This window comes from Mastigoproctus giganteus, chromosome 13 (assembly GCF_048544385.1).
Source record: "Mastigoproctus giganteus isolate SK-2022 chromosome 13, ASM4854438v1, whole genome shotgun sequence".
NCBI classification, from domain to species: Eukaryota; Metazoa; Arthropoda; class Arachnida; order Uropygi; family Thelyphonidae; genus Mastigoproctus; species Mastigoproctus giganteus.
In genome coordinates this window covers 148,835,174-148,857,986 of record NC_143587.1, presented here as the reverse complement: position 1 = coordinate 148,857,986, position 22,813 = coordinate 148,835,174, and the positions used below count along the sequence as shown (strand labels likewise).

The window sequence follows — 22,813 nt, the reverse complement described above, 5'->3', positions numbered from 1 at the left end:
GGCAAATTCAGCCTTAACCACAAGGTCCAAGCATGACCTGTTTTGACGAAAGCCATACTGACTATTGCTCATTAACTGTTCTGACTCAATGATCCAGACGAGTCTACAGTGGACAATTTTTTCTAGAATTTTGCTGAGGCAACTTGAGAGGGATATTGGTCTATAGCTATGGGGATTGGTTGGATCTTTTCCAGGTTTTAAGAATGCCAAAACAGTATAATGATGTCAAGAAGTTGGATAGACATTTTCTAGAAAAATATGATTGTAAAAGAGCAGAAGAAGATGCAAAGCTTTGTCATCAAGATGTTGTAGCATGACGTAATAGATTCCATCTGGTCCGGCAGCACCATTGTGGGCTGTTCCGACAGCATGCAAGAGTTCGGAATATTGTAGGGGTTTGTTATACGGCAGAAGGAGAGCAGTTCGGAAGTTAATAGAGTGCTGTTCTGCAGTGTTTTTAATTCTCTGGAAAGGTGGAGTATAAGCTGCTGCCGCTGAGATTTCAGCAAATATGTTGCCCAAAGCATTTGCAATAGCTAAAGGACTAGATAGATCTTGCCCATTACAGGACAGAATTGGTGAAGGTACGGTAGTAAACTTACCAGAAAGCTGTCTAATTTTTTTCCATATTATTTTGGTGTCAGTGTTTTTGTTAATGCTTGAGGCAAAACGGATCCAGGATTCTTTCTTGGCTTGCCTTTGTATGAAACGTGCTTTTGCCTTTGACTTCTTATAATTTATTAGATTGGGTGTTGTTGGATATTGCTGAAACAAATTCCAGGCTTTATTTTTTGCTTTTTGGCTTTTGTGCATTGCTCATTCCACCAATAATTATAATGCTTACAAACCGAGGGATTTGATAGTGGTATTGTATCTTTAGGCACATTTAGGAGATGTTACGTGATGCATTCTGTCACATCATCGATAGGCTGGAGATGGATTTTTTCATCATCAAAAGATATTGATGAGTGGAATTTTGCCCAGTTTGCTTGGGCAAATTTACATTTTCTGCAGGGTTGAGCTGGAGGAGCCTGTGCTATTAATAGGTTGCAGTTGCATATGATTGGGAAGTGATCACTACCCATTAGATCATTTAAAACATACCACTCTATGGTCAGGACCAGTAATGGAGAGATCTATGGCTGAAGTATGTCCATTTGGGAGCTGAACGTGAGAGTGTGTGTGCCAGCATTAGCATTAGCATTAGTAGAGGCATTTGATGCAAGAAAGCAAGCTTATGCAGCATCAGCCAAAAAAAAAAAAAAAAAACCCACTTCCACTTCACCCCTCTGTTCGTTCAAAATACCTGTCCAGCTGAGCCTTAAACTTATTTAGGCTATCAACCTCCACCACAAGGGATGGCAGTATGTTCCACCAACCAACCACCCGCTGGCTAAAGGCAAATTTCCGCACGTCTATCCTACATCTATCTTTCCTCAATTTGAATTTATGCCCTCAGGTGATTTTTCTGAGCTAGAGGAAGAATCCCATCAGCATTGAGCATGCTTAAACCATTCAAGGCTTTATACACCTCTATCAGATCACCTCGCTGGTGCCTAGTCTCCAGACACTGTAATTTGCAAAACTTAAGCCTTTCTTCGTAAGAGCACCCCTTTGTTCCATTCACTAATCTTGTTGCCCTTCTCTGTACTCGTTCCAGCAGCTCTACATCCTTCTTGAAATGAGGCCTCCAGACCTGTATACAGTACTCTAGGTGTGGCCTGACCATTGCCTTATACAATGGAATAATCACCTCCTTATCCCTGCTGGAAAAATTCCTGTATATCATTGACAATACTCCATGAGCTACTCTTGCAGCCCGTCTGCACTGCTCAGAGAACTTCATATCTGCCTGCACAATCACCCCCAAGTCCCTTTCATTCTCTACCACTGTCAGTGTAGTATCACAGAGTTGATACGTTGCTCTGGGGTTGTTGTTTCCCATGTGTAGTACTTTACATTTGTCAATGTTAAACTTCATTTGCCACCTCTCAGCCCATCTGCTCAACCTTTCTAGATCCTGTTGCAGCAGCATAGTGTCAGTAGTGTCCTTGACAACCCTGCCAACCTTTGTATCATCTGCAAACTTGGACATTAAGCTTGATATACCATCATCAATATCATTTATAAATACAGTATGTCCTCGTATAGCACGATAGTTGTGTTCCTAGAAACTCTCGTGCAATGCAAAATCGTGCAATATAAACAACAGGCCCTATGGGAAAAGTGGGGTTAGGTGCCGACCACCCAAGATTGAACACACATTTGGAACCAAAACATTACAAAACGCAATAAATAATCCGGTAATTTTAATCGTTATAAAATACGTAAGTATTTTATAACGATTATAATACGTAATAAAAAATAATATATATTTTTTTATTATAATATAATAAAAAATATTTTTTTATTATTTATTATATTATAATAAAGTATTTTTAGTATTTTTTAATACTAAAAAGTATTTTTTACGAATAAAATACATATTTTATTCGTAAATAATTTATTATATTAAATAAAATAGTCGTAATAAAATTATAATACGTAAGTCGTAATAAAATGCTTACGTATTTTATTACGACTATTACGTAATAAAATATTGCTAATGCTTTTGCTTCTATCGTAAGCAAACTTGTTTTTTGTTTGATTTTCTATCCAAACAGATAGAAAATCGAAAAACAGATAGAAAAGACAGCCGTTCCATCTCTTCCAATTCTTGTGTCTTAATCTAATGGATTTTAATTACACTTTGAGTTGTTCCCGCTATGAAAGTTGTTTTTATTTTCTCCGCATTCTTTGTAATTCTCGGCGTTGCCTCATTTAGGTCTGTAGCACGTGCAATACCACATGGTCTTTCATTTCGCTCAAAGCGTTTCACAATTTCATATTTTTTTCTCTATTGACAGAGGCGGACTGGCCATAAGCCTCACCGGGGAAATCCCGGTGGGCCGGAGGCGTGATTTTGGCCATAAACCGTAGTATGAGGCCACTATAAATTTTCCCGGGTAAGAATTTTTGACCCAGTCCGCCTCTGTTTATCGCTATTGTTTTCTTTTTCTCTCTGAATCTGCAGTGTCTTCGCCAGGATGCTTCCTTTTCACACCTTTTAAGTATTTTACTCATTTTTAAAGCACAATTACAAAACGAGGAGGCACGCTTAATACACATAAACAAAGCTGCGCGCGTGTAGCAACTGAATAAACAACACCGTAAAGGCTGAGATACACTATTAACACCCCACATTTTACTAAAGCACATTTCTGGGGTTACTACCATAAAACAATAAAAACAATTTCTAGTTTCGTTTCTGCTAGTGGAATCTGTTATAAACTGGTCGTAAACTCGATCTAATTGCAATTGCAAATTATCGATAGCTGGAATTGTGTGCGTTTTTACGTTATTATGGTGAAATACGTTTCCCCTTCACTGATATAAAATACAAATACATTTTCAGAATCTTCTTCATTCCGATCGTGTTGCGTTCGGTTGGGGTGATTCCGCGTTCGACTGCCATTTCTTGTAAACACAAAGGCGAATCGTGCATAAGCGAATTCGGTTCGTGTTATATAAAATAACGTTCCCCTATTTATAAATCGTGTATGATCGAATTCGTGTAATATAAACACGTGTTATACGAGGACCGACTGTACAGAAAACAATAATGGACCCAACACTGAGCCCTGAGGGACTCCACTAATAACATTAGTCCACGATGAGCAGTGTCCATTGATTACCACTCTCTGTCTTCTCCCCCTCAACCACCCCTTTATCCATAGCAGCAATTTGCCTCCAATGTCACACTGCTCCAATTTGTGTAGCAGTCTTCCATGTGCAACAGTATCAAAAGCCTTTCTAAGATCCAAGTATATAATATCAAAGTTATTCCCTGCATCCAGTTCTTTTGTGACTGCATCATAGTATCCAATCAAGTTGGTCAGGCAAGACTTCCCCTTAACAAAACCATGCTGTGTCTGAGCTATAACTGAAGTCTTGTCTAAATGATCCTGCAGTGCTTCTTTAACCAGTGCCTACATTAATTTTCTTGGAACAGAAGTTAAGCTCACAGGTCTATAATTACTTGTGTCAGCCTTTGATCCTCCTTTGTGAATTGGGGTCACATTTGCACATTTCCAGTCTATGGGTACCTCCCCTGAGTCCAAGGAAGCTCTCATAATTATGGCTAAGGGTTTGCTTACTTCCTTTGCTGCCTCCTTTAATATAACTGGATAGATCCCATCCACCCCGGGTGCCTTTCTTGTGTTTATCTTCAACAGTTTCTCCTCCACTTTACTCCCAGTTATTTCAAGATTCTGTAGCTTACTGCTAGAGTTGAATACACCTCTGGCATTCCCCTTGCTGAATAACTCCTCATGTGTGAATGTCAATGCAAAATATTCATTTAGTTTGTTAGCTACCTGAGCAGGATCATCAACAGTTGACCCATCAATATCAAGTGGACCAATCTGATTCATCCCCTTCCTTCTAGAGTTTACATAAGTAAAGAACTCTTTGCTGTTTTTCTTTGCATCCCTTGCCAGTATTGAGTATGGTGAGGTTTACGGCCTCTATTAGGTTCTCAATGAGTCGACCCTCGTCTATTTCTAGAATTTTGCTGAGGCAGCTTGAGAGGGATATTGGTCTATAGCTATGGGGATTGGTTGGAACTTTTCCAGGTTTTAGGAATGCCAAAACAGTAGAATGATGCCAAGAAGTTGGATAGACATTTTCTAGAAAAATACGATTTAATTTAGGATCACCCCATAAGGGGTGGTGCCCATTGAAGTCCCCTAAAATACAGAGAGGTGGAGGTAACTGTATAAGGAGATCTTCAAGATCTTTTAAACAGTAGGTACGGTTTGGCTGTAAGTAGATTGATACTAATGTTATTTCAATATGGAGCATTATATGCACAGCAACAGCTTCTATTTCAGTTTGAAGTGGAATATGTTTAGTTGGGATCTTTGAATTTATCAGGATTGCGACACCACCATGGGCAGCATTTGTTGTATTACGATCCCTTCGATAAAGGCAATAGTTCTTTATCAAAGAAGAAATTTGCAAAGTTAAGTAAGTTTCCTGAAAACAAAGAGCAACTGGAGAAAATCAATTAATTAGATCTTGGATATCGTCTGTATTGCAATGAAAACCTCTGCAGTTCCATTGTAAAATACAAGGCATTATCTGTGTTTAGTTGATGGAGCTGATTCTGACTGCTTTTTGGAAGTGACTGGTTTATGGCGTTCCAATTTCTGTTTGTCTTTTTTCAGGAAGATTGGCCGACCAGTGTCCATTTCTTCTTCAGCATGGATTTCTAAAATACGATCTTCCTGTATAGATGTGCCATCTGTGTCCATGGTTGTGTCCTGAATATTTTTCACAGTATTTGTGTTTGTAATACAAGATGTGGTAGCAATCACTGGTGAAGGTGTTACCACTGGTATTGTCAGAGGTGTATTATCTGCTTGGTCTGTGGTCTTGGATTGTTGCTTGCGTACAGTTGGTTGCATCTCAGAGAGGACATTTCTAGCCCAATCAGAAATTGATTTAGTGACAAATGGGCCTGGAGTACTGGGGTCCATAGTTTAACAAATAGATATTTATTTACAGTATACCCAGTATAAAATAATATAAGTACAATTTCAGTAGCTTTCGGAACTCGTGTCCCTTTATCAACTGACAAATTTGAATACATTACAAGCAAAGTGTGGAACATTACTCATTCGTCATTGTTGTAGCACGGACGTGTGCTGCCTTGCGCCAGTGATCATCCATCAATAAAACGGTTGTCTCCAGGATTGGATGTATACGCATGCCTTTCTGGCGATTTAATGCCTTAGGGTTGTTCATTATGTTTAGTGACTCTAGCCATAGGCGGTGGCGAAAGTGTCGCGCGTGGTCCACTATCTCAAAGTCGCGCTTGGGGTCAAGATCGTGGTTGGTAGCCCAAAAATGTTCTGCAAGCGCGGACTGGTCAGTTTCGGCAAGCCGGATTGCTCTGTCGTGTTCCGTGAGGCGATCCTGGAGACGTCTCGATGTCTCACCTACGTAGCAACTGTTACAGGCCCTACAGGTGATACGGTACACTACATTGCTGCGTAAGACAGGTGACAGGGGTCTTCACACTGGAGACAAGTGAACGTAGGTTCCTACCTGGTAATTGTACACATTTGATGTTGTAACTTCTCAGGATCTTCGAGATACGTCCTGACACTCCTGGATAGTATGGAATGTAGGCGGATGATATGCCGACTTGCTTCGGAGGTCTTGGGTTGGAAGTAAGTTCTTGTGCCTGTAACAAGCATCCGTTTAGTACATGGGATGGATAACCGCATCTGGTTAGGTCCGCCTTCACACGGGAGATCTCGTTACGTCTAATTGTGTCGGTGCTGGAATGGCTCCAGGCCCTGGAGAACAGGGTGCGGGCAGTGCTATTGAGATGGCTTGGAGCGTGGCCGGACCCGTAGTTGGTGAATTGACCGCACCACATGGGTTTGCGGTATACTGAGGTCTCTAGATGTGGGCCTACGCGATGCACTAGCACGTCCAGAAACGGGAGCGAACCGTCCACCTCTGATTCTACGGTAAAACTTGATGAAATTGGATAGAGAGTTGAGGTATTCTAGTAGTACCGTTTCAGAACCACGTGGTATTATGGTAAAAATATCGTCGACATATCTACACCACGTTGTAATAGGTGTAGGTGGGTTCTGGTGTATCTGCTTCTCCAGATCTTCCATGGCGATGTTAGCTACTACGGAACTGACAGGGGCACCCATAGCAGTGCCATGTACTTGTTTGTAGAGTGAGTCTTCAAAGGTGAAGATGCTGCTAGAGAGGCATAGGTTGAGGGCGGTACAGATGTCATCAGTGGATAGTGACGTCCTGGATTGGAGGCTTAAGTCGCTCTCAAGGAGCCTTCTGGCGCAGTGCACAGCCTGTTGGACGGGAATCGAGGTGAATAAAGAAACCACGTCAAATGATGCCATGACAGAGTTATCAGGGATTGAAACGTCCTTAATGGTGTTAATGAATTCACTGCTGTTTTTAACGGTGTGAGATGTATTACCTATAAGAGGCGAGAGGAGGCTCGCGATGTGTTTGGACAGTTCATACGTTGGGGCACTGCAGCAAGACACTATAGGTCTGAGAGGAATACCCGGTTTATGGATCTTTGGTAATCCGTAGAATTGCGGTAGTTGGCAGCCAGTAGCACGCAGAAGATGGTGAGTCGCGGTCGGGATCTTCTTATCTTTAAGCAATGCGTGGACAAGTTTATTAACATTTGCTTCCAGACGTTTCAAGACTTTAACGGGAGGATCAGGTAGAGGTTCATATACGTTAGGATCGAGTAATAGGGCCAAGGCTTTCTCTCGGTAGGCTGATCGGTCCAGCACAACAGTCCGGCGCCCTTTATCCGCAGGAAGTACAATGATGGAGTTGTCTTTTCTTATAGATGACAGGGCGGCACGTTGGCGGTGGTTGAGGTTTGAGCACGTTTTTCGAGTGTTGCGGAGGACTGCGGCAGTCTTGAATCGGATCTCGTTGGCAGTTTCTTCGGGAAGGTTGGTAATACTGGCTTCTATACCCATAGCGAGCTGTGTGATGGGAGGTTTCGATGGTATAACGGCGAATTTCATATCGTTTGATAAAACACTCAGCTGCTCGTTGGACAGTTGTTTGTTACTTAGATTCAAGACGAAAGAAGTCGTGTCGTCTGAACGAGTGTTCGTCTTTAAGGAGTTAGTTTCTATGCTCAAGTTTATGAACTTGCGCTGTTGGCGTAAACGGTAGGTATCCGAGGTCTGACTAGCCCGATGGCAGATGGTATGTATAAGGTTTGTAAATACAATAGGCGAGACCTTACCTTGTAGATGTTGTAACAGTCTGGACTTGTTGTAGTCAGCGTTCCTGATTTCACGGTGGAGATGGGATATCCATAAATTTAATGTGCGTAGGCTGAAGTTAAAGCAGGCACAATCCATATGAGAATTGTGGAACGGGGCTTTGTATCGGAACCCTTTAGGTATAATTCGATTGCTTTTGCATCTGTGTGCGAAGCGTAAATGTTGCCTGTAGCGAGCTATTGAGAGGAAGCACTTTTGCAACTGTGCACAATCATTGTAGGTATTATGGCCATAAAGTGATCGAATAGTGACAAATGGGCCTGGAGTACTGGGGTCCATAGTTTAACAAATAGATATTTATTTACAGTATACCCAGTATAAAATAATATAAGTACAATTTCAGTAGCTTTCGGAACTCGTGTCCCTTTATCAACTGACAAATTTGAATACATTACAAGCAAAGTGTGGCACGTTACTCATTCGTCATTGTTGTAGCACGGACATGTGCTGCCTTGCGCCAGTGATCATCCATCAATAAAACGGTTGTCTCCAGGATTGGATGTATACGCATGCCTTTCTGGCGATTTAATGCCTTAGGGTTGTTCATTATGTTTAGTGGGCAGGTTTGCTCCATCCGATCTGTCTTCAATCTCTTTGGGTTGTCATTATTCATGTCATTTTGGTCTCTATTTGCCATTTTTGCTCCTTTTCGCCCTTGGCAAGAGGACTTTTCTGCCAAGGTTTCCGGCCCCGCCACGGGGAGGCAGGAGCAGTGCCGCAAGGAGGCCAAGCGGTTAGAAAGGTTAGTTGTTAGTAAAAAATATAATATATATAACAAAAAGAAAGGTGAATTTCCTTTCTCTGTCCTTACTTGATACTTTACAAGTGTAGAACTTATTTATGATAAATAAACTGCTGATAGAGAACGATATAAATAAAAAGAATTTTCATCTCTCAGAAAGATCACTGTTTGATTCACACTAGATACGCTTGACCTCGGATTCGCTTGGCACCCAGGGCCCAAGCGGTTGTAAAGTTTAGTAGCTTGTTAGTAATTAATATATATACTCTGAAAAAAGAAAGGTAGTTTTCCTTTCTTGGTTCTTACTTTAACACTTGAAGCACAAAACCACTTTAGGTAAACAAAAGAGAAAATGACACTAGTAAAATTAAACTTTGTCACTTAGAAATAACACACTGTATATCTCAGACAAAATCGCTTGTCACTATCGCTTGGCACTCGGGGCCACAAATATAAGTGGTCTCAATTTCAATACTCAATAATATCCATTTCCAATTAGCCAAACCACATGTACAGGTACTCTTTACAAGAGAATCCCAATTATCAGTTGATTCAACCTCTGCCCATCTCAGTAGTCAAAATATTTTGCTGCATGATTTCTTTCTCTTCAAAGGTGGTATTTGTGCATATACTCTGATATTTCCTCTCAGAGACTTAGCAATTTGGAATCTCCTCTTTTCATCTTCTTTGGCTTAAACTCTCCTACATTCTGTAAAATTCATCTGGCCAACTCCAATCACTTGGAACTCTTTGACTTCCTCTCTTTGAAACTTTACTTTCTCCAGTCCAACTTTCCTAACAGTCAGGTAATTTTTCTTGGTGATTTTAATTTTCACTACTCCAGCAGGATTCAATTTTCTAGTTACACAGACCCAGCTGGTTGAGATGCTGAGGCTTTTGCAATTACTAATGCCCACGCACAGAGTTCACTTATCTAACAGAATACCAGACAGTCCTAACCACACAGTCAACACTGATTTTTTTTTTCACAAATAACCTTTCTAAGAACACAGTCGAGGTGAGTGGTCCTCTCGATACCTAGGATCACAACTTTGTGATGGCCTCTTCTCCAATGGAGCCATTTTCTCGTGGCCATTCTCAACCTCGTGTTGTTTGGTATTACAAGAATGCAAAATGGGATGATCTGCAAGATTTCTTTTCTTCTTTTCGTTGGTCAGAATACTGTTTCAAATCTTCAGATGTCAATGTTTGCTCAGATTGTGTTAGTGAAATTATTCTTGTAGAGATGAAATCCTTTATTAAAAAAAATCTACCTTAAAATCTCATCCTTTATCTAAACTTTGGTTTTCCCGTAACGTGCTAAGGCTGCTCAAGATAAGAATGTTGCATATCATAATTGGCTTGCATCCAAATATCTAGCTTAATTTTCTGCTTCCACCAAAGCTCGCAACAGATGTAAAGCAGTTATTAATTGGTCCAAACTAGATTTTAAACAAGCTAAGAGTAGAAAACTTCCTTCTTGTTCAAATGGTAGTCAAGCATTCTGATCTCTTGCCAAAGCTACTTGCCAAAACTTTATCCCATCTATACTCCCACCTCTGTTAAAACCAGTTCGTTCTATTGCATCAAGCTCTCAGCTGCCCAACTCTACACCAAGCTCACTCTTGTGCATCAGACAATAGAGCAACAATCTTGATTTCAGAATGTGGCGGTCCCACAGGAGCTAGTTATTGTTAGTTACTCTATTGTCACAAAAACAGGAAATATGTCATGCAAGAAGGATAGGTGGAATAGGACCAGGGTATGTCTACCAGAGGCAAAAGTAGGTGACATTGTAGAACACATCTTCTAAGGGCACAATGATATCCAGAGTAAGAAATCTGAGGACTTATTTAACAAGTACAGGGCAATGTTGGCAAAAAGTCAGGAGTTAGGATTCAATTTTGAAAGTGTCTGCAATTCTGCCCACACAATAGGAAGGAGTATATGTGAGAGCTTTGTTAATCAATTTGATGCTGGAGATAATGTGCAAGGTTCGTAGATTAGAATTTTTCTCAGTGTGGTCTGTGTTTGTTAATGGGAGAAACTGTTTTTACAGGGATGGGATATACTTGAATTAAAAAGGATGCAAGAATATTTGCTGATGCTATCAAGGTGAAATAGGTGGGTCAGAAAACTGCTACCTTCGGAGATACACAGACTAAAAGTTTAAATAGAGTCACAGGCAGAAGTGAAAGAGATTCTTGCATTGCTATTATTAGTACATGCAACAGGCTGTAAAGCAAGGTTCTGGGATTTCAGGCCCTGCTGTGGGTCATCATGGAACAAATGAATACATTGGCATAGGATAACAAAGAGTAACAACACGTGCATGTATACTTTTTTTTTTTTTTTTTTTTTATGTGAACCCCAAACACGAGAGGTATTAGAACCTATAGTACTTAGTACCGTGCTTGGGTTGGAGGTACACTAATGCTAGGAGCATTGTAAATAAATTTGATGAATTTTAAGTTCTAATTAAATTGTCGAATGCAGACGTAAAAATAAAGATGTGGTGTCAATTAGACATAAGTGAGGATGAATTTGAATATGGGGTGTACAAAGTATACAGGAAGGACAGATAGAATAGGAAAGATGGAGGGGTTATGCTCTTAGTTAAGAAGAATATTAAATTAAGGCAGTGTACCCAGTTGACTTGAGCGATGAGTGCAATGCTGAGTCAGTTTGGTGTGATATAAGCAGAGGGGAGAAAAACTGAGAGTAGTAATGTGTTAAAGGCCTAATGACTGTGATGAATATATAAAACACTAATACAAAGAAATAGAGTGGGCCAATAAATCAGAATGTCTCATAATTGGGGATTTTAACTTTCCAGATGTTGACTGGAATTTCTGGATTGGTCACTGACACACTGGCAAGACTTTTGTGGAGTTATGACTGTTTTCTACAGCAGCACATTAGAGAGGCAACAAGAGGAAGCAATACTCTTGATCTGGTTATCAGCAGTGATTCTTCATGCATTAAGAATTTGCAGGTAAAAGACCCACTAGGTGGCAGCAATCAAAGTGTACTAATGTCGAATTTAATTAAAGACATAACTACTGTCAAGAGTAAAGGGAAAGACTTCTGCTTTTGTAAGGATGACTACAGAGGTCTCACAGACAGTTTTTAAATTGTGTGCAGCGAGACCAACTGATGATGTTATATCTACCAACAGCAAATTCTAAATCATAAGTATTCAGGGAAGTAATCATAGAAGCTACTAGGCTTTTCATACCAATGAAGAAATACTATTCAAGGCTTAGACCTCAATGGATGTCAGATGAATTGATGAGACACGTGGCAGAGTTGTTGTTTGTTTGTTTGGTTTTTAGGAGCATTAGCAACTAAGGCCATATTGCTCCGAGAATATGCGGTGGTCATTCCCTGACCTTTCCGCATCCTCCATATTTGGTGGTGACGGGCTCGAACCCCGGTCTAATCAAGAAGCGAGCGTTACACACTGCTGGGCGCCTCCGTAGGCAGGTGGGAAGGAGCAGCAGTGCGTAGCACAGGCTTCTTGATTAGACCGGGGTTCAAGCCTGTCACCACCAAATACGGAGGATGCGGAAAGGTCAGGGAGTGACCACCGCATATTCCCGGAACAATATGGCCTTAGTTGCTAATGCTCCTAAAAACCAAAATAACAACAACAACACACTGCTGCTCCTTCCCACCTGGCTACGGAGGCACCCACATGGCAGAGAAGAAAATGGCATGGGATGCATATAAATTATCAGGTGATACAGAAGCCTATGGTAGATAAAATTTAGTATGTAATCAAACTCACGAAGGAGGTTAATGCAAGATAAAGCAAATTATGAGAAGTCTCTTGCAAAGAATGCAAAAAAACCCAGCAATGACTGCTACACTTATACTGACAGTAGAAGGAAGGGGTTGAATCACATTGGGCCACTTGATGTGTATGGGTTAACTATTGATTATCCTGCTCAGTTTGTGGTCAAATTGAATAAGTATTTTGCCTCTAAATTCACACGAGGAATTCTTTAAGGAAGGGAATGCCAGAAGTTTATCAAACTCTAATGAAGAGCTAAATGACTTTGTAATAACCGAAAGGAAAGTGGAAGAGAAATTGATGAGGACAGACATAAAAAAAAAAAAAAAAAACGGAATCAGTGGCTGATGTAATCTATCCAATAATATTGGGGAAGGCAGAAAAAGAGGTAAGCAAATCCTTAGCCATAATTATGAGAGCATCCTTAGATTCAGAGGTTCCTATGGACTGGACAAGTGTGAATATATCCCCAATTCATAAAGGGGGATCACAAAAGGCTACATGAGTAATTATGCAGCCTTTTTCTGGAACAGACCTATATGCTTAAGGTCTGTTCCAGGAAAAATAATGGAATCACTGGTTAAAGATGTAATGTAGGACCATTTCGACAGCCATCAAATATACTGCAATCACAGCATGGATTTTTTAATGGGCAGTCTTATCTAACCAATCCGATAGGTTACTATGATGCAGTGACCAAGGAACTGGATGTAAAAAATAATTTTGATATCGTATACAGATAGTTCCCGATTCTACAAGTTAATTCGTTCCTAGAGCGCACTCGTAAAGCAGGAATATTTTCCCCATAGATGTAATGTTAAAAACAGGGGTACATTCTCAATGAAACTGGATCATAGTAATGTTAAATAAAGGGCAACTAAACAATAGTTTATGATTTATTTATCCAAAGAAATGAAAACAAAGCCCTTAAAATCAAACAAATCATAATAATAAAGAAATTATTTATGTCCCACAAATGTTAAAGAATGTTTGTTCTTCATCATCATTGACTAAATGCACACTCGTTGATGGTTCAACACTCGTTCATTTGTTGGAAACACAAAGAGTCTTCTTCTTCGGAAGTGCTTGTTTCCAAGACAGTCTTCTCTTTTGTTTATAAATTTTACGATACTATGCATAAGCATTTTTAAAATCTGGTCTGCATAAACAAACACACGCACAGTAGTACTGTATTGTATAGCCAACACACGTGGTTTGAAATGGCATATTTATTAATGTTTAGCATTAATCTATTGCACTTAATGTTCATATTTTTGATTCGGTTGATACTTGTAAACTCGAGAACTCATAAAGCGGGAATTTCAGGAAGGCTTTTGATACTTTTGCATGTAAAAGACTGCTTTACAAAATGGAGCAATGTGGCATTAAGGGCAAGTTTCTGCTATGGATAAAGGGATGGTTAAGTGGAAGAAGTCAGAGAGTGGTTATCAGTGGGCACAGCTCTTCACGAACTGATGATATTAGTGGAGTGTCCCAGGGTTCAGTGCTGGACCCATTGTTGCTTTCAATATTTATCAATGATACTGATGAAGGTATATGAGGCTTAATATCTAAGTTTGCAGATGATACAAACAGTGGCAGGGTGGTTAATGATAGTCATCGGGGTGAGCTACTGCAAAAGATCTAGGAAAATTAGGTTAATGGTCTGAGAAATAGCAGTTGAAGTTTAACACTGACAAATGTGAAGTACTGCACATGGAAATCAGTAAACCCAGAGTAACTTATCAACTGGATGTGACAGAACCGTGTGGTACTAAACTCAAGGCAGTGAAGAATGGAAGTTACTTGGCAGTAACTGTGCAGTCAGAAATGAAATTCTTTAAGCAGAGCAGACATGCTGCCAGTACAGTTCATGGGGTTTTGTCAATATACAGAAACTTTGCTAGCAGGGAAAAAGAGGTGAATATCCCTTTGTACAAGGCCATGGTTAGGCCACATTTTGAATACCGTATAGAAGTCTGGAGACCTCACTTCAGGAAGCATGTCGATCTGCTGCAACAGGTGCAGAGACGGACAAGCAGATTGGTGAAGGGAACAAAAGGGTCCTCTTACCTATAAAGGCTCCAGTTCTGCAAATTCCAGCATTTCAAGACCAGGCACCTGCAGGAAGAACTGACTGAGATGTTTAAATTCTTAAATGGATTGAGTAAGCTGAATGTTAATGGTATTCTTCCACTTGCTGATTCTACACACACGAGGGGGCATAAATTCAAGTTGAGGAAGGATGGTTACAGGATAGATGTGCAAAAGTTTGCCTTCAGTCAGAGGTTAGTTGATTGTTGGAACAGGCTTCCATCTGTTGTTGTTGTGGAAGTGGATGGGTTTAATAAATTCAATGGAGAACTAGACAAATTCTTGGAGGGTATGGTTGAGTGTAAACTTTTTTTTTTTGTTTTTTTTTTGCCTGATGCTATATAATCTTGCTTCCTTGCATCATTTTTCATTACTAGCCATTGCCATTTGTAGTACTACTACTACTACCTCAGTCAATCTGCTAGCATGCTACTTCTATTCTAACTATTATATTGATGACCTTGGTAAACTACCTCTTACCATTCTCAGTACCCTCCATTTAATGCCTCATGTAGTCGTCTGTCACAAAGGATGTGACAGAAGACTACAAAAGGAAGAATTTTGAACAGTTTAGTCCTGGTCCTGATGGTATTTCTCCACTTGTTCTCAAAACCTGTGCTTCTAATCTTACTCCTGTTCTGTGTTGCCGTTTTAGACTTTCTTATTCCACTGGTACTTTTCCATCTGCTTGGAAATTTGCTTATATCCAGCATGTTTCTAAAAAGGGAGGACAAATTTCACCAGTCCAATTATCGTCCCTCTGCACTTACTTCTACACTTTCTAGAGTAACAGAGAACTACATTAACTACCAACTCCAGCTTTCGATCACATTTGGCATTAACCCCGGGGGCTCACATCTGGTGAGTATGGGCTTGGCACACCCAGGATCCTGAGCTGGATATCATCATTCTTCTCTTTCTTGGTGATTCCCTTCTACTTTTGACTCTCTCTCTCTCTCTCTCTCTCTCTCTCTCAGGGTTACTCGGGAACTTTTTTTTTTTTTTTCCTGGTGCAGCATAAGCCTCAGGCTTCCTTGCATCATATGGATAATAATGATAATAATAATAATAATAATAATAATAAAGGTCTACTAAAACTTCCATCTTACAGATTTTCAATTTTTTTTTTTTTTTTTTTTGTAACTAATATGTATCCAGTTTTCTTTGACCACTCACTGCAGGTGATGGCAGATGGCTCTCTGTGATCTAACTTTTCCACTAATGCTGAGTTTCCCCAAAGTTCAGTTCCTTCTCCCACTCTTCTCTTTTATATTACTGACCTTGACTTCCATTGACTGGGAATCCTATCCAGTTTTGCTCATGATCGCACATTGAATTCTATCTTCCAGTTTGAGAAACCTTGCCCAAAAAACAGCTTCAACTTCTCAAATATCCACCAAAAATTCCTTAAATGCTGATCTCCAAGTAATTCTCCAGTGGGGTAAAAATAACTTAGCTAATTTTCTAAAACTCAGTCCTGTTTTATATTTTGCAAATAGGATTCTTCTGCTCCTATGCTTGTCTTCGATGACACATTTCTAGACAAGATTGTTGTTGTTGTTGTATTAGTATTAGTAATGGCCGCATGGTGCAAAAAAGCCTATGACTTATGCTGCACCAGGCAAAAAAAAAAAAAAAACACCTGAATAAAACAATGATAAAAAAATAAAAATAAAATAAAATAAATAAATAATAATAATTAATAAAAGAAAAGGAAATTAAACCTATCATCCTATGTGTTTCCCTCACCCGAAGGTACTATCCAGATGACCTTTGAATTTCCCCAAACTGTCAGCCTCTACCGCCCATGTAGGCAACTTATTCCAGTAATTTATAACTCACTGGCTAAAATAAAACTTCCTGCAGTCCAATCTAAACATTTCCCCCCATAACTTGAATTTATGTCCCCTAGTTCTAGCATAATTTATAATCTTGAAAATTTCGTCCTCATTCATTTTACTGATGCCTCTCAGAGCCTTAAACACCTCAATCAAATCTCCTCTAAGGTGTCTAGTTTCCAAACTCTGCAACCCACATATTCGAAGTCTTTCTTCATAAGGACGCCCTTTTGCCGATCTCACCAGGCAAGTTACCGGTCTTTGCACCCTTTCAAGAAGCTCGATGTCTTTCTTTAGGTGCAGTCTCCATACTTGAACACAGTATTCCAAGTGTGGTCTAACAAAAGTCTTATATAATGGGATTATCACGTTCCTATCTCTACTTGCAAAAGTTCGATAGATCATCGATAGGACACCATGGGCCTTCCGTTTACAATGCTCAGAGAATTTCACATCTGACCGTATCCATAACACCCATGTCCCTTTCCTCCAGTACTGGGTTCAGTTGAACCCCACCAAGTGAATAAGTTATTTTGGGATTACTGTTTCCCAGGTGTAATACCTTACACTTTGTTGAATTAAAACATAGCTGCCATTTTTCTGACCATTCCTGAAGTCTATATAGGTCTCTCTCTGAAGAAGCTCAGCTTGACAGTGATCATTAACTACTCTACAAATTTTAACATCTGCAAATTTAGACATCACGCCCTCTACCCTTTCATCAATGTCGTTTATGAAAATTACAAACAACAGTGGTCCTAATACTGATCCTTGGGAACCCCACTTCTTACATTAACCCAATCTAAGGAATAGCCATTTATCACAACCCTTTGCCTCCTGCCCTGAAGCCATCCTGCTATCCATCTAAGGATTTTCCCAGTGATTCGAACCTGTTCCAGCTTATAAAGCAACCGCTCATGTGGGACTGAGTCAAAAGCCTTGCTGAAATCTAAATAAACAATGTCGAAATTATTCCCTAAATGCAGCTTGTGAGTGACCCTTAGCAAACCAGATTTGTTAAACATGATTTTCCCTTTACAAAACCATGCTGAGTATTTTTTGGGAATTTCAATTCTATCCAAATGATCCTGAATTCCACCCTTGATCATTGCCTCCATGATTTTCCCTACCACAGAAGTCAGGCTGACAGGTCGATAATTTCCCACTTCACTCTTAGAACCACCCTTATGTATGGGAGATACATTGGCACTTTTCCAATCCAACGGAATCTCCCCAGTCTAGTGATGCTCGCATAATTAGCCTCAATGGTTCAATGCACTCACTTGCCGCCTCCCTTAAGATTATAGGGTATATTCCATCAACTCCAGGAGCCTTACTGGCCTGTAGGCTCGAAAGTTTTTTAATGAAAAAACTTTGAGCCTAGGATCGCCATCCTTCCACACTGAATGGAAAACCTGAATTCGAGTCCCGCCGATGTGGGGAGGAATCTTTATGGGCCCTCCTAGGATGCTAGGGCCATATTGTGTCTTTCTAATGGTGCATATGAAATACTAACTTTATTGTAATAACTATATTTTATTATATATTCCTATATGATTTAGGAAAGTAAACAATTCTTTCATATTAGAGTCATCTCCAAGAATCTGTAATAACATTAATAATGACTGTATTAGTAAATGATGTAAAGGTGTTGGAGTGGATATTTTAAAAGTGGGGACCTTCCACTAATAAATGATGAATAGTCCATTATACATGACATGATATGCATTGAGGGGTGCTGCCATTCGGTTATAGAATACAGGTGAGTGATGTGAGTATGCCCAATTCTTAGCCTTCCTAAAACTGTTTCTTCTCATCTGCTTTCCCGGAAGCTGGAGAGTTACAGCTTTGGCTCTCATTTTATTTGGTATAGTTTGTTTCCTGGATAATCTTGCCAGATTAGTGACCAGCTATTGTAACATGCTTTATAGATAATATATTTGTAATCAGTATATGAAATTTGAAAACTGAGAAACAGTTGTATCTTGTTGTTTGGCTGCAAGATCTGCTCTTTCATTTCCTGCTATTCCAGAATGCCCTGGGATCCAGCAGAATGTCACAGTTTGGTTCAACTCATTACAAGCAAGTAATTTTGAATGTATTGTTTTATTACAGGGTAAGAAGAGTTGGTATTACTACTTATAGCAGAGACAATACTGAGTGAGTGTATATAAAAGCAGATGTAACTGGAAGTTCCATAATGTGATCCAGAACTAAGTTTATAGCATAAAGCTCAGCAGTGAAGATACTGCATTGTACTGGTAATGAGATAATATTGGTGAATGAATGGAAGATTGCTGCAACACCTACTTGGGTCTCAGTTTCTGATCTATCTCTATAGATTTCACATGCCTGTGAGTTAGAAAGAGAGTAAGCTGCATGTAACTGTGCGATATTGGAAAGAGACAAGGATATTTGCAGATATCTGTCCAAGGTGAATCTAATGGTGCCGTGTACTGAAAAGTATTACTGATTTCTATATTCCATGATTGAGCCAGTTGCAGATTTTTGCACATACAGGAGGAGTAATGTTTTCCTGCTGAGATGTAATGAAAGCCCTAGAGAAACTTACAGAGCCTTGTGCTGGAAGGTGCTTAACTGCTCTAAAGTACTTTTCCTTCCAGAATCATACACTGGAGAGCCATAGTCCAAGTGAGACCTAATGAGAGCTCTATAAAGATGGATCAAGGTATGTCAATCAGCACCACATGAATGGATGACACACACCAGAGGATATTGAGTTTCTTCAAACAGATGGTTCGAAGATAGGCCACATGTGCTTGAAAGTTCAGTTTCCTATTTAGTACCAGGCCAAGAAAACAGACAATGTGAGCAAGGGGAATTGGAAAGTTATTTATCTTTAGCTCTGGATTAGAATAACGTGATTGTAGTTTGTAGAAGTTAGTGGTAGTGGATTTCTGTTCAGCAAGATGGTATCTGTTGCGTAAGGTCGAGGATTCTATTCTTGCAAGAGCAATTTGTAACTGTCTTTAATAGTATTCATACTTTGAATTGGCATGATGAGGTCATCTGTGTACATGTATACTTCGATAGTTTTTATATCTTCCAATATGTTGCTGACCCAAATCGCAAACAGGGTAGCACTCAAGATGGAACCCTATGGGACAGCCTCTTCTTGAATGTGAGATGCTGAGAGCATGTTTTGATATCAGACTTGAAAGGTTTATAATCTTAAAAAGTTCTGAATGATTTGAGGAAGGTAGCCTCTCAGCCCCAACTGATGCATATCTTTAATAACACCATGATGCCAAGTGGTATCAAATGCTTTCTGAATATCTAGGTTGACCATCACTAGATGCTGTCTCATGACGAAGGCATTGCGTATGTTGGATTCAATTTTTACAAGTAAATCTAGGTAGACCTGTTTTTACAGAAGCCATATTGGTGATCAGAAAGAAAATTTTGGAAGTCTAGAATCCAGGTGAACCTCTTATATACCATCCTTTCAAAGATTTTGTCCAAACAGCTTATCAATGATATCGGTCTGTAATTCTGAACTAGAGAGGGATCTCTGCCTGGTTTTATGCCACAATGCTTCAATTTGTAGAGCAGTCTTTCATGTGAAATAATGTAAAAAGCTTTACTGAAATCTAAGTATATGATGTCAAAGTTACTTTTTTTTTTGCTGAATTATTATTATAATTATTTTTTATTTGAAAGTTGGTTGAAAAACATGAAAGGTTTGGAAAAATCTGATCTGGTAAAACAATCAAGTCTGTCTCTAAGCCTAAAAAATGCACTATACAAATTTTATTGGTTTCAAATTCTAATTTTAATAAAATCCACTTGGGTTACAAATGCTTAAATCTTTGTAGTAGTAGTGGCATGTGATGCAAGAAAGCAAGTGTATGAGCTTATGCAGCATCAGCCAAAAAAAAAAATATCACACCATTCCCTCCAAATGCCTGTCCAGTTCCTCCTTAAATTTATTCAACCTATCACCCGCTGGCTAAAGGCAAATTTCTGCACACCTATTCTACATCTGTCCTTTCTTAATTTGAATTTATGCCCCCTTAGGTTCGTAATCTGAACAAGTGAGAGGATCCCATCAGAATTCAGTGTGCTCATCCCATTCAAGGCCTTATACACCTCAATCAGATCACCGCGCAGGTGCCTAGTCTCCAGCCACTGCAATTTGCAGAACTTAAGCCTCTCTTGGTAAGAGGATCCCTTCATTCCCCTCACCAATCTTGTTGCCCTTCTCTGTACACGCTCAAGCAAATCTACATCCTTCCTAAAATGAGGCCTCCAGACCTGTACACAGTCCTCAAGGCGTGGCCTGACCATTGCCTTATACAGAGGGACAATCACCTCCTTTTCTCTGCTAGCAAAATTCCTATATATCATTGGCAAAACCCCATGACCTGCCCTGGCAGCCTGTTTGCATTGCTCAGAAAACTTCATATCTGACTGCACAATTACTCGCAGGTCTTTTTCATTTTCTACCACCTTAAGTGTAGTACCACACAGCTGGTACTTTTCTCTCGGGTTACTTCTACCCATATGCAGTACTTTGCATTTGTCAAGGTTAAACTTCAGTTGCCACTTTTTAGCCCATCTGCCCAAATTATCTAGATCCTGTTGCAGTAGCACACTGCCATTACTGTCATTAACAATCCTGCCAACCTTTGTATCATCTGAAAACTTCGACACTAAGCCTGATATACCTTCATCAATATCATTGATAAATATACTAAACAACAGTGGACTCAACACTGAACCCTGTGGGACTCCACTAATAACATTAGTCCACGAAGAGCAGCACCCATTGATTACCACCCTCTGTCTTCTCCCACTTAACCATCCTTTTATCCATTGTAGCAACTTACCCTTAATACCATTCTGCTCCAATTTGTACAATAGTCTTCCATGCGCAACAGTGACAAAAGCTTTCCTGAAATCCAAATATATGATATCAAAATTATTTTTTGCATCCAGTTCCTTTGTAACCACATTTTAAGCAATCAATTTGTCAGGCAAGACTTTCCCTTAACAAACCCATGGTGTGTCTGAATTATTGCTGCAGTCTTTCTAGATGATCTAGATGTTTGTTGAGATTTGTTTTATGAACAAATCTCAACAAACAGATGCCTGTACACTTCTTAATATTAGTATTATTCATATGGTTTATTATTAACATTATTATTGTTCTTGAACTACTACTCATAACTGGAAGAAATACTCAATAAGGAAACAGCAAAAATAAAAATTTGAAAATTAAACAATTTAAATGTGTTAAATCAGATTATACATTTGAACCATTGCAAAAATAAACTGATCTGCTTGTAATAAGAATATTTCTAATATAAACTTAGTACTTACTTTAGTGCAGCTGAAATATTTTGTCGCAATTCACTAAGGAATGCCATTTTGAATTGGTGCCGTACTAACAGCATCTGAAATAGATAATTTTTTAAAGTTAATATTTAAATTTAAAAAATTATATCTTTTTAAAAAATATATTTTGAATTTAAAATTATTATTAGTAAACTTTCGTTTTAAACAGATGTGTGTGAGTGTGTGTATACACACAAATAAATAAATAGGTATAATAGTGCCTACTGTCATTAATGGTTGATGGGTAATCTTGTCTAAATTCTCCTTATGATTCTTGATTTGATGAATTTCTTGTTGATAGTATGTCTGGGCTAAATCACGGAACGCACTTTCAATTCTGAAAAAAGAAAAACTTCCTTCAGGTCTCTTATTGCAGTTCATAGAAAGAACTCATATTTTTGAAGAATAATATTCTATTAAACTACATCCATTAATTTGACTATTAAAATACTTAGTTTTAGTAACTGTTTTTCTGAAGTTAGTCATGGATATTCATCCAGGGATGAAATTCAAGGAATAACCCAAGAGAGTATGCCATATCACCTGGAAGTCTTTAGTTTAGTTTAGTTTAGTTTTATTGGCGCATCAGCATCTAAGGCTATAATGCGCCAAAACCTTGTCATGAAAATGATAAAAATCTTTCAGTGACCTAACGAATTAGGTCACTAAGTCAGGGTATAAAAGCCACGTATATATTTTAAAAGACGAATATCAGTAAACAAGGTAAAAATAAAAAAGATTTTTTAAATATGGTTAAAAAGGTTTACTGATTTCAGGAAACTAAAAATAGCAGACACGTGGTCATTGTCGGATAAAATCTGAGTGTATAAGGCTCAGTCAGATGGTTAAAAGCGATAAAACGAGCATTACTAAAACTGGAACAGTCGCATAAAATATGTTTAATGGATAAAATGGTGTCACAATGCTCGCACATAGGAGGGTCATCAGCCCTCAGCAAAAAGGAGTGTGTCAAATGACAGTTTACGCGGAGCCGAGTAAGAACAACTTCCTCTTTGCGATCCCTGCGTAAGCTGGACCGCCAAGGATGGATCACAGGCTTAATTCGACATAGTTTGTTTGT

The 22,813-nt window shown here is 39.1% G+C and overlaps 1 protein-coding gene across 3 annotated transcripts in view; it reads right to left on the bottom strand.

Moving 5' to 3' along the window:
• Positions 1-22,813, bottom strand: part of LOC150076514 (trafficking protein particle complex subunit 11-like) — a gene marked incomplete at its 3' end in the record, with an annotated part of 510,629 nt that overhangs the window by 338,862 nt on the left and 148,954 nt on the right. For all 3 annotated transcript variants that reach the window (XM_090388020.1, XM_090388018.1, XM_090388019.1), the window contains 2 exon segments: positions 21,718-21,791; positions 21,958-22,069. In XM_090388020.1, the coding sequence (XP_090244146.1) occupies positions 21,718-21,791; positions 21,958-22,069 (186 nt within the window).